General features: G+C 35.8%; 1 protein-coding gene across 2 annotated transcripts in view; it reads right to left on the reverse strand.

The window, feature by feature from the left end:
• Positions 1 to 12,134, reverse strand: part of LOC125645978 (cytoskeleton-associated protein 5-like) — a 54,007-nt gene that overhangs the window by 24,642 nt on the left and 17,231 nt on the right. For both annotated transcript variants that reach the window (XM_048872034.2, XM_056142423.1), the window contains 16 exons: positions 10,964 to 11,008; positions 10,756 to 10,857; positions 9,820 to 9,930; positions 9,310 to 9,402; positions 6,291 to 6,476; positions 5,951 to 6,042; positions 5,765 to 5,822; positions 5,424 to 5,549; positions 5,193 to 5,335; positions 4,527 to 4,701; positions 3,629 to 3,742; positions 3,415 to 3,543; positions 2,339 to 2,533; positions 1,868 to 2,107; positions 1,501 to 1,605; positions 1,220 to 1,369 (listed from right to left, as the gene is read on the reverse strand). In XM_048872034.2, the coding sequence (XP_048727991.2) occupies positions 1,220 to 1,369; positions 1,501 to 1,605; positions 1,868 to 2,107; positions 2,339 to 2,533; positions 3,415 to 3,543; positions 3,629 to 3,742; positions 4,527 to 4,701; positions 5,193 to 5,335; positions 5,424 to 5,549; positions 5,765 to 5,822; positions 5,951 to 6,042; positions 6,291 to 6,476; positions 9,310 to 9,402; positions 9,820 to 9,930; positions 10,756 to 10,857; positions 10,964 to 11,008 (2,064 nt within the window). The remainder of the gene's footprint in view (positions 1 to 1,219; positions 1,370 to 1,500; positions 1,606 to 1,867; positions 2,108 to 2,338; positions 2,534 to 3,414; positions 3,544 to 3,628; positions 3,743 to 4,526; positions 4,702 to 5,192; positions 5,336 to 5,423; positions 5,550 to 5,764; positions 5,823 to 5,950; positions 6,043 to 6,290; positions 6,477 to 9,309; positions 9,403 to 9,819; positions 9,931 to 10,755; positions 10,858 to 10,963; positions 11,009 to 12,134) is intronic.

Genomic DNA, 12,134 nt, shown 5'->3' on the forward strand with positions numbered 1-12,134 from the left:
ATCAAGGCCGGTGTATTTGAAGGTGTGAATTTCGACAAACTTTAAGAAGTGCCGGGTAGGCTAGATCGGAAATGAAAATCTACCACTTGTTATACTACCATTATGTTCAACAGAGTAAAAATTTGCCCCATTGTGATATAAATCAGGTAAATATTGTGCTTAGGACTGAAATTTTAAACGGAGTATTGGCAGTTTTTCCTGCATGAGATACTTGAGGTTTCCAGAATAATGACCGGAACTAGCGGCTCACTTCGACATGTCCCGAGTATTTGACACATCCGAGTTCAAGAAAATTGCCTGCATTAGTTCTAAGCTTAAAAGATTTGCTGTGTATGTACAATGGATATTGTGATTTATTTAATGTTTCTCAAATTGAATAACATTTTTCCAGCATGTATTGTACAAAAGGAGATGCAACACTTCACCATTTGCTTTCTTACCACAAGCATTGCATTTTTTAGTTACACTGTACAAGTAGGCTATACATAAATACCCTTTACAACAAAGTGTTTATAAGTTTTAGAAAATTTACATGCAGTTCATAAATAATTTTTAAATCTCATGTAAATGTGTAATATGAAATGCATGCAAAGTTTATCATTCTTAAATAGATTAAATGTAATTTTTGATGAATAAAAATTATGATACAGCACATCATATTCTAGATTTTTAACTACAGTGTATTATTAATTTTATTTTACAACTATTAAAACCGTACTTGATATTCTTAATGATAAATTCCAAATACATGTAGTCATTTTCTCCATTGTACAAATTATTTACGATATTTTATCCATTAACTGCGGAAAATAGGCAACCTGTATTAAGAGACCACCTGTCATATGTGACCTTTTTTCCATTCTCCGTTGGAAGGTCTCTTAATACAGGTTTGACTGTACCTTAATGAGAATCTCTATAGCTTTGATATGCTGTTTGTACCTTTATAAGAATCTCTATAGCCTTGATATGCTGTTTGTACCTTAATGAGAATCTCTATAGCCTTGATATGCTGTTTGTACCTTTATAAGAATCTCTATAGCCTTGATGTGCTGTTTGTACCTTTATAAGAATCTCTATAGCCTTGATATGCTGTTTGTACCTTTATAAGAATCTCTATAGCCTTGATATGCTGTTTGTACCTTTATAAGAATCTCTATAGCCTTGATATGCTGTTTGTACCTTAATGAGAATCTCTATAGCCTTGATATGCTGTTTGTACCTTTATAAGAATCTCTATAGCCTTGATATGCTGTTTGAAGTCCACATTGTACATCATCTCCATCATGCCCTTACTGAAGTTCTTCTCCATCTGCAGTGTTAGCTGCTCGGTATACTCCCCAGTCAGCTGAATAAAGTTCCACTTCAGAATCTAGGATATTAGCACAGAAAATGCTCAGAACTTCATAGGCACATGGAACATAAGACATGCCATACACATTCATCTTTTTACAAATATGAAGCATCATTATAGGCTGTGGTAACCATGGTAATACAGCTGACCTTGAGACTCTTTTCGTCCTTGAATCTCTTCTCTTTAGGGACTGTAAGGTTCATGGGTGGACTAGTGTCTTCCTCTTTCTTTTTCTTGCTTGTAGCTGCTGGAGGCTAAACAGAAACAAAAGACTAGAATATCACTTCATGAAGGTAATGCAATGTTGGCCAGGGGTCTGAAAACTTGGGGAGTTAGTTTGCAAATCCATACCCATCATATTATAAATTCCAAAAAAAAAAAATATCCACAATGAAAATTTACACACAAAAAGAAGTTAGATCTCCTTATAAATCTACAAACATTCCGTACATGTACAAATACATTGTACACAGAATCATCACGGTTGTTTTTTACTGTACCAAACAATGAGCTTACAGCTTTGGCCTTCCCTTTGCCTATCTTTGCCTTGCTCTCTGTTTTGGTCTCTGCCCCTCCCTCGGATGAGGCTGTAGACAGTGGCCTGCTGGGGGCTTTAATCTCATCCTCCATATCATCCATCACCACCGGGGCAGCAGCAGCCTTGCTTGAAGTGGCTTTCTTGGCCTTTGTTGGTTTGGCAGGCAGATTGGCCTTGGCTTTCTCAATAATTGCCATTATCTGATCTTTGGATGCAGGCTAATATGAAAGAATTAAATTCATTAAAGCATTTAATACTTAGATTTCTAAACTTAACTAATGCACTTATACATGTAGCTAGACCATATTAATCATTACACTGAATTCTATTGAAACTGCTGAAAATATAAAAACAACACAACCAAAAAATCTAGCATTCAGAGACCCATCAATGCATTGTTTTCAACGTTTGAATATTCAAACAATTAAGCGCATTGCACTTGTACCAACCTTGAGTTTGGAACAAGCTCTGAAGACGGAGTCATATCCGGTGTGAATCATGAAGGGAACAACAGCATCCTGAGCCTTTTTGCGGACCTCTGCATTACGATCCTCCAGACATGACAACAGGTGGGGAATACAAAGCTTAAACTCTGAAGGAAGAGGTTTGTGATTCGGCAACTTTTCACTCAGCCACCCCAGCAACTGAAGAACACAGATTAGTATTTCTATTAATTTGCTTTAACATTATAATGTACATGTACAAGTCTGACAGGGTCAAATAAATGCAAATGTGGAAACAAACCTTTAAAATAAGCTTACTCTCTTACTGTAGGACTGGACGACACATTCAAACTGGATCTGACCTGTGACCTTGACCTTACGATTTTTTGCTCAGGGTCACAGCACACTGTCTGATCATAAGCACCATTTGCGCCCTGTATGAGTTTTAATTGGCTCTCCGTTATCAAGCCAAGATCAGGACACAAAGAGGGGATGGAGGGATAGACAGCCATGGACAGACTTTTATGCTCTCTCCCAAATTTATTTGTAGGGGTTATAATTACAACAACTAGTGACCATCATATACTTATGAGAAATAGACATACATAGTAAATATGATGAATTTAAAAGACATGTGCATTCATTGTATTTACATTCCAGTATGATTTTGCCTATTATGTAAATATGAAAAATTATAAAATATCTTGTGTCTGAGATTAGGGTTCTCCAGTTTGAGAATACTGACCCCCCTGTCTGAGATTAGGGTTCTCCAGTTTGAGAATACTGACCCCCTGTCTGAGATTAGGGTTCTCCAGTTTGAGAATACTGACCCCCTGTCTGAGATTAGGGTTCTCCAGTTTGAGAATACTGACCCCCTGTCTGAGATTAGGGTTCTCCAGTTTGAGAATACTGACCCCTTGTCTGAGATTAGGGTTCTCCAGTTTGAGAATACTGACCCCCTGTCTGAGATTAGGGTTCTCCAGTTTGAGAATACTGACCCCCTGTCTGAGATTAGGGTTCTCCAGTTTGAGAATACTGACCCCCTGTCTGAGGTTAGGGTTCTCCAGTTTGAGAATACTGACCTCCTGTCTGAGATTAGGGTTCTCCAATTTCAGTGCGTCACTCAGAGTCTCCTGTTCCACGAGAGGCACCAGATTACAGTTCTCCATCCACACATTCAGTGTCGACACGGCGGACACTCTCAGGTTAGGCTAAAATATCACACAAAGCACAATGACCCACAGAGTAAATACACGTAGTTTACACTGCTTATGTAATTATGATTATGTCCCTTACTTTACTGTCTCCAAAACAGCTGATGAGGGCTGGTCCGATCACTCGGATGTGCGCTTTACAGTGGGGCCCCAGCTTTGTACCCAGTGAGGAACAGATTCCAAGGGTGGTACCAATCTGTCAACAAAACATATGCTTTAATACAATTTCTTCCTCATTTGATCTATGGATTTTATACATATACATGCAAGATACATATTTGTACCCCTTAAATAGTCTAAATAGTTCATTCCATAAACTGTAGTGGATTGGTACGACAAGGTATAAAGAAATACAGTTGAACTTTGTTACCTCAAACACCACTATCTCGAATACCATGGATATATCGAAGTGATTCAGAAGTCCCAACCACTCATTCTTTTAAGTTCTTTACCCTCAATATCTTGTATCCTCGGATATTTCAATCTCAAAGTTTTTTCTTAGCCCCATCAAGTTGAGATAATGCAGTTTGACTAAAGTTCCTTGAAATTACAAGCAGCATACAATATCAATGTGCTCATTGAACTCTGAATTCTTGGCATATAAAACCAATTTAGACTATGCAATCAGATCATCTTTTGAGTGTATTCCTACTCCTGAGAAATTCCCTCAGAGAGCCACATTTTCATTTTCAGGGATTAGGTGATGAAACGTCTATATCTTCACCTTTGGGAAATGAATTATCAGACATAGCCCACACAACTCTGCTGGATTATCATTTGTTAGTATTCAGGAAAAGTAGCTGCTTATGGAGAATGACTTAGTGGACAGCACCCACCTAGTATACACTGTACTCCACAATAATCATTATAATTTTCTGTTAATGATAATGAAAGGTAGATTATCAAGATAATTTTATGATATTCATTCACAATAAACCTTGACCTATAAAAATTTCTCCAGAGCTGCCTGACTAACTCACCAGAATTTTGTTATTGTCATTCAGTCTCAGTTTGAGAGCCTCTGGCAGAGGTCCTAGACTTGCAGACACAAATGGGGCTTCCTTTAGAATAGTCTCTATTTTCTCCAGTGCCTCCTTCCGTATCTTCCAATTCTTGTCTGCCAACTCATTGACCAGCTCTGGAGTAATCCTCTCACTAAAAAATAATTCATAGCCCAAATTAGTCCATCTTGTAACCAAGGCATACTCCCTTCCTTAGGATGACTGCTATATCCAGTCTGCTGTAAGGATAATAAATATCTCCATACCTGTAACTAATCTACTCCTACAGTTTAATAAACATCTCCATACCCCCTGTAACTAATCTACTCCTACAGTTTAATAAACATCTCAATACCCCCTGTAACTAATCTACTCCTACAGTTTCATAAACATCTCCATACCCCCTGTAACTAATCTACTCCTACAGTTTAATAAACATCTCAATACCCCCTGTAACTAATCTACTTCTACAGTTTAATAAACATCTCAATACCCCCTGTAACTAATCTACTTCTACAGTTTAATAAACATCTCAATACCCCCTGTAACTAATCTACTCCTACAGTTTAATAAACATCTCAATACCCCCTGTAACTAATCTACTCCTACAGTTTAATAACGACATGACTTCCTGTTCATCGGTACCTGATGTCAGTCCTTGGCAATGAGTCAACTATTTTGTCATCATCTTTGTCGTCTTGGTCTGCACCATCTGCATCATCTTCCTCATTTGCATCGCCTCCTGGGGCGACACCTCTGGTTGGGGCTGGGGGCTTCTCTCCCTTCACCTAAATCACAGCATACAAGATTGAATGCAAGCCCCTAACTAATCTGCGATGTTTTAAAACTCACTATTTCATTACCTTAAGCACTTACCTTTTCTATTTCTGCATCTAATTCTTTTAGAAGTGCTGGTTTTTCTGTTTCAAACATGACCCTGAAGTTCTGACCCATGTACATGTAGATGATACCACACAAGCTGATCCCAGCAGACCTCACAGCCTAACATTAGAGCAGATCACATGATTCATACTGCCTATTTGTTTCCAGCATAATGAGCACTCATCAATAGTTCATACTGCCCAAACTTCAATTCACCACACAATATTTTTGAGCATTCCAAAATAATTTCTTTTTTTGCTTTCACTTCGTTAATTTCACTTTTGAAGATTACAGAGTTTTTAGCAATGAAAAAATAAACCAGGAACATGACTTACAGGATTTGTGTGAGCAAATGATTTCTTTATATTTTCAATCAGCAACTTCACATTTATTCTGAAATATAAAAAAAAAGATCTTTCCAATATGAACCATTTCCTAAACTTCCAAATGATAAATTCTTTTAGATTGTTACTTGTAATAAACAATTTGAAGAACATCATTTGAATGCACAATATTCATACTTCAGACCAAACTCTTTAATGGCAGAAGACAGCCAGTTGAGGGATTCCAACTGATTCTTTGGATTCTTCTGCTCAAAAGCCAATGTGATCACCTAGAAAAGAGATTACCAGGGATAAAATAAAAGCTATTCCTCCTGGACTGCATTAAAATATTTAGCCATTAGACTATCTCTTAATTTCAAAATGAATAGCTCTCTCAATGTACTTTAGAGAATGTGTCAATACATCCTCATAATAAGTCAAGGTTTTTTGATTAATATGTACCCTCCAAACAAAAAAGATTAAAAAGACACCAAAGAGAAGGAAAAGATTATGGATAAACAGATTTATATAATTGTACCTCTTTGCCGACAAACTCCATAGAACAAGCCTCAGCTATACAACTAAGGGCTTCTCGCACAGCAGCACCGTTCTTCACATCTCCAATTTTGTCCACAAGGTCAGCAAGTACAAATCCAGCAGACATTTTGGTGAACACAGTATTTTTGCCCAGATGTGCAATCAACTCCACCTTAACCTTCAGCACCTGTTCAGTAACAAATAATGTTCATTCAATTTACCATACAGGTATTTATTGTTGATAACTTTCTTGCTCACTAAGGTTCATGATGAAGAATTAGAAAACACAATAACTTTGACAGGTCATACTAACACAAGAGGCCCACAGGCCTTATCAGTCACCTGAGTATTAGTTAAAAGTATCACTAGCCCCAACGGCTACAGAATCTATAAACAGAATATCCTGTTCTGCATATCCAATCTAAATTCCAATATTCAGCAGCAGTATAAAACAAGATGTGTTCTTAAAACACAAATGTCCTCAAAAGTGTCCAAATCGATAAAAATAAAAATTACATTGAAGAACATATGTTACATTAACACTGTAGGACTACTTTGGATCCACCTTTGAGTCAGGTCCTGGGGGATGCAAAATTAACAATCTTAGTACATCCCTCTCTGCTTATCCTAAATAAACATTTAGTCTTTCTACAGCATCAGCAAGATTAATGAAACAGCCTTTCAAATGATAAACAATTATAATCATGATAATTTTGGTCTGATCTTTGTAACAAAATAATTGCCCCTGAGATTATGAAATTTACAATTTTAGTATTGTATTGTTTATTGGCTTTAAGCCTTACGGCTCATCAGCATAATACATATTCAATTACAAAATATAAACAAAAAAGATGTATACAGTATGAAAAGTGGAGTGAATATTAGAGGATGGACATACATGAAGAGAGTTATAAGACAAGTTTACATAAAAAAGAAACCAACAAAAACCAGCATATACATTAGACGATAGTTTGGCTAGATCGTAAGAGTAAAGCACCTTTTAAAAATTTACCCAGATTACAGATTTGTTTTCTATTATGAATTGACATCAATTGTACCAGTTTAAACATAGAAGCATGAGACCAATAATATTTTTTTATATATGCAGATCTGAGGTTTTTGTACAAAGGACATATTAAAATAAAATGATATTCGTCCTCAACTTCGTTCAAATTACAAAATTCACACAATCGATCTTGTCTTGCTGTGCCATTATATCTACCTTGTTCAATTCTAAGCTGGTGAGCAGACAATCTAAATTTTGCTAAAAGATTAATAAGATTTTCCGGAATAGATTTTGTCAAGTAAAATTGAATGGTAACATTATCAATAAGGTGTCTATACAGAATACATTTGGGTGAATTATCAAAAAATTCATCTCGTGACTGCATGAAGTTGTCAATTAAACGCTGTTTGAGACATTCTAGAAATAAAATTTCATTATTAACATAGTGGTTAAACCATACATCAATTTTAGTAAAGGGCTACTTATTCTTTCTAAACATCTATTTAGTTTCAATTTAGTATCAATAGCATTAAAGATGTTATTTAAATGTTTTACACATAAACACTATATATATATCCATGATATACCAAAATTGGCCCCATCCTGGAGTCAGCACTCTACCCCAAAGATCATAAAATATAACAATTTTGGTGGAGGCTTCCCTGCTCTATATCGCTATGCATTTAGTTTTTCTTACATATATGAGGTTGTAGCCAAGAATTTTTTGAAAATCGGTCAATTTTGCCTCACCCCTGAGGGAAAGGAGTCCTGAGATAAAAATTTATGTTCAAAAGATGCTTCATACAAAATTCGAAAAGAATTACATGTAGAATGGTAGTTATTAAAAAAGAAGTTTAAGGTAGGTCCCTAGTCCTGGACCTACTTGTGATTTCTCAAAAATTTGAGTTTAAATACTTAGATTGTTCATTTGAGGGTATGATAAAAACAAAAAAATGGGGGGTTGTCAGTATAATGAGTAAATTATGGTATTTTTATTACGTGTACCCCCATTTGTCAAACGGCAATATCAGAATTCATTGAAGAAGTCCTAGAATATGTCCATAAAATTTTGTTTGAGGTATGATGCTGCAATTTTTTTCCCTCAAATATGAAATAAATATGTTTAACTAAATAATTAAAAGTGAAATTTTAACACAGTTTCATGTTTTTTAATAATGGTGGTACAAAATTGAACTCAATACAGGCCCTCAGCAGTCAAAAATACGGCACTGCAACACCACTAATATGAATATTTTAAAAATTTGACTTGTGATTTTTCATTCAAACTCACATATTATGTCCATACATGAATGCTTGTTAAAATACATTTAAAAAATCTGCCCTTTCTCAGCATAATATTTTCACAGCATCTCAATTTATATTTACATTTTTTGGCCAAAATAGCCATTTTGAAGATGATTTTCACATAATAGAAGATAACAAATATATAACAAGATAACTAATATATAACAAGTGCAGAATTGTTTTATTTAATTTCACAAGTGCATTATCGCATATCATGAATTTTTTTTAATTTACAGATAATTTTAACATGTAATACCCCTGTATATCAATTAAACAAATATGTACCTCTGGTTTTATGTGTGAATTAGATGACATAAAATGGAAAGAAGATTGGAGCCATAGTCTACTCAAATATAAGTGATTGAGTGTTATTGTATTCATTTTCTAAATTAAAAAACATCCAGGTAAATGTAAAAATACGTTTGATAATAATAGTACGTGAACCAATACCAGAGTTCGATTCGGACATGACGTCACGCTACTAGACCCCTACTTTAAAATGTTTAATTGTTAAAGCACAATGGACAACAACGGATGTAGGTCAATAAGTCACCTGAGTGACGCAGCTGACCTGAAAACGTCATTCAAAACAACAAAAGAATTATAAAATCTTTCATCAAAACAAAATCATTTTGAATATTAAAACAACAAATACTTTAGAGGATTGTTAAAAGGGAGAAAATAACTCCCCTAATAAAGATCTCTTTACCTGAAAGTTGTTATCCTTCAGACCTGGTTTTTTGGCGACAGTCCTCACCACCACCTGTGTCTTCAACTCCTCCTTACTTGTGCCCTTCACAATCTACAAACACCACAAAATACCCAAGTCAGTATCAACAGATACCAATATTCAACAGATTTACGGGTTGTTCCTCCCTCTACTTTCACAGGTACATGGGTTAGTTCTTACATCTGTGACTTTTACCAGACAACACAGGAACATGGGTTAGTTCTTACATCTGTGACTTTTACCAGACAACACAGGAACATGGGTTAGTTCTTACATCTGTGACTTTTACCAGACAACACAGGAACATGGGTTAGTTCTTACTTCTGTGACTTTTACAGGAACATGGGTTAGTTCTTACTTCTGTGACTTTTACCAGACAACACAGGTACATGGGTTAGTTCTTACATCTGTGACTTTTACAGGAACATGGGTTAGTTCTTACTTCTGTGACTTTTACCAGACAACACAGGAACATGGGTTAGTTCTTACTTCTGTGACTTTTTGAATCGCATCCAGCCTCTCCTTCCAGTTGGCACTGACGAGTTGCTTCAGGACATCCGCAGTAAACAAAGCTTCTGCTTTCTCATCTACAGCCTCATCCTGTGAAAGCAAACACATCCCACATTTTACAAATTTGTATTTTTTCAACAAAATTTTTATAATAACAGTACATGCACAGCATCCCTATATATATATGTGATTTCTCATGGATCATTCATAAGACATAAATTGAGGTCCTTAGAAATCATATACCAGCAGATCATAATCTCCCAGATTTTCATTAGATGACAATTAAAACAGTAATATTTCATTACATATTAAAGAATTTACGTCTATAGCATCTTAAGTGCATTGTAGTAAGTTTCAATTATGAAAAAAAGAAAGAAATAACACCCCCCCCAAAAAAAAAACAACAACAAAGAGCTGTCAATTACATATAAGATTAGTGAAGCCTGTGAAGCAATGCACACGAAGATGAGGCTAATCTGTGCACTCTGGATTACTGGTGGAATGCCAAAGCAGTGGGATGTCAAGGGTGCTTACAATCAGTGATGGTGTACTGTACATACTTCCATAAGTCATCTTTCCGGGAGTAAAATTTTGACTCAAGCCTACAGCTGTATGTCTGACTTATAGAGCTCTGCATACTACCACCAGAATTTTTTCACTACACAATTCCCAACATTTGACAGTATTTGTGTTAATCTCGGTTTAATCTACAGGGGATGCTTACTCCTCCTAAGAACCTGATCCCTCCTCTGATTCGGCAGTTTTATTTGTACCTGTAATTACTGATTTTTTTTTCATTCATTATCTTTTGTACATAATCACATAAAAGTCAACCCTTGTGATGAAGTCCTAATGCCAGTCAATGACTTACCAATAGTATAGTTGATGAAGTCCTAACGCCAGTCAATGACTTACCGATAGTATAGGTTCCGTGATTTCATCCTTGGATCCACCCGCAGATCCTTTCTTTGATCCTTTGCCTTTCCCTGCTGCTTTCTTTGATGCTCCTCCTGCAGCCTAGAAACAACCTTAATCATGTGACTCCAATACTAACATTAGAAGACATTCAATAATGTTGACCATCAACTCCAGTAACACCCATAAACACCAGTCCATTCCTTACCTTTTTCCCACCTGACGGCGCTGTAGAGGGACGTGAACCAGGGGCCTGCAGTAAGAAACAGGTTTTATCATGTCTTCCTTAGGCCATCATTAAAAAAATTTTTGTTTGATGTACTCCGACCCACATTTTTCAAGTCGGGTAGGTAAGTCGGTATTTTTTTTATTTTTTTTTGAAAATCAGATTTACAAATGTTCTTAATATGTTTTCATTAAACACATAATGCTACCAGACAGAATAGAGTTTAGAACAATCATTTTGTACACATTGTATATAATACACGTGAATCTTCCAATGTCTCCTGAAATTTACTCAGGACGTTTTGCATTCGTCACGGATGAAGACCTCTACAGTTGTTAATAAATAAATTAACATCCCTTTTTATTACCACCGGTCGATTCCGACATTCATAATAGCAATCACTTGAACACTTTAATGTGATCCATGAATATCCAAGTAAATTGCATGATGACAGCAATTTACAATAAGTTTTAATATTACCCAATATAATTTTAATGCCGACTTCCCCGCATCGTTCAAATTGTTGTGACGATCGTGTTCCATTCGTGTGTCTCAGTTTAAGAGCAAAGTAAGAGTACCGTTCACCCATTAAATCGTCATAACATTTAAATAAAACCATATCAAAATAATATGCGTGCCTTTTCAGAAATATAGACCATCAACTTAAACGCCGACTCGTGGTCCGCCATAATTTTGGTGCACTATCCCACGTGATTTTTTATTTAAATAACATGGCTTTCAAACTTTTGTACATAAATACGATCAGGCCTCGATGGGGGAGTTCATAGCTCCTTGTTCTATCTTGTTGGTAGATAATGTGGTAATTTGGAGCTGTGATGCGGTATATTTGATCGTTCACATAGAAAAGTGTTTGAAAAGTTCCCGGATTAACAAATGGTCATTATCAAAGTGAAAGTAGAACCAAAAGACGCCCTAAGGACATTTTGATAACAAGAATTCTGTAAAACAACTAGTCCTAATAAAAAAAAAATGGCATCAAGTTTAATACTAATTCGAAGAAAGTCTATTTTCCAGGGAGCAAATAAAAAAAAATTGAAATTTCCAAGTGCGGAAAAAATGACCGGGTCGGGGCAAATTTCACGGGTCGGTCGGAGTACATCAAACAAATCAATTTTTATTTTAAGCCTTATAA

The sequence above is a fragment of the Ostrea edulis genome, chromosome 6 (genome assembly GCF_947568905.1).
Source record: "Ostrea edulis chromosome 6, xbOstEdul1.1, whole genome shotgun sequence".
NCBI lineage: Eukaryota > Metazoa > Mollusca > Bivalvia > Ostreida > Ostreidae > Ostrea > Ostrea edulis.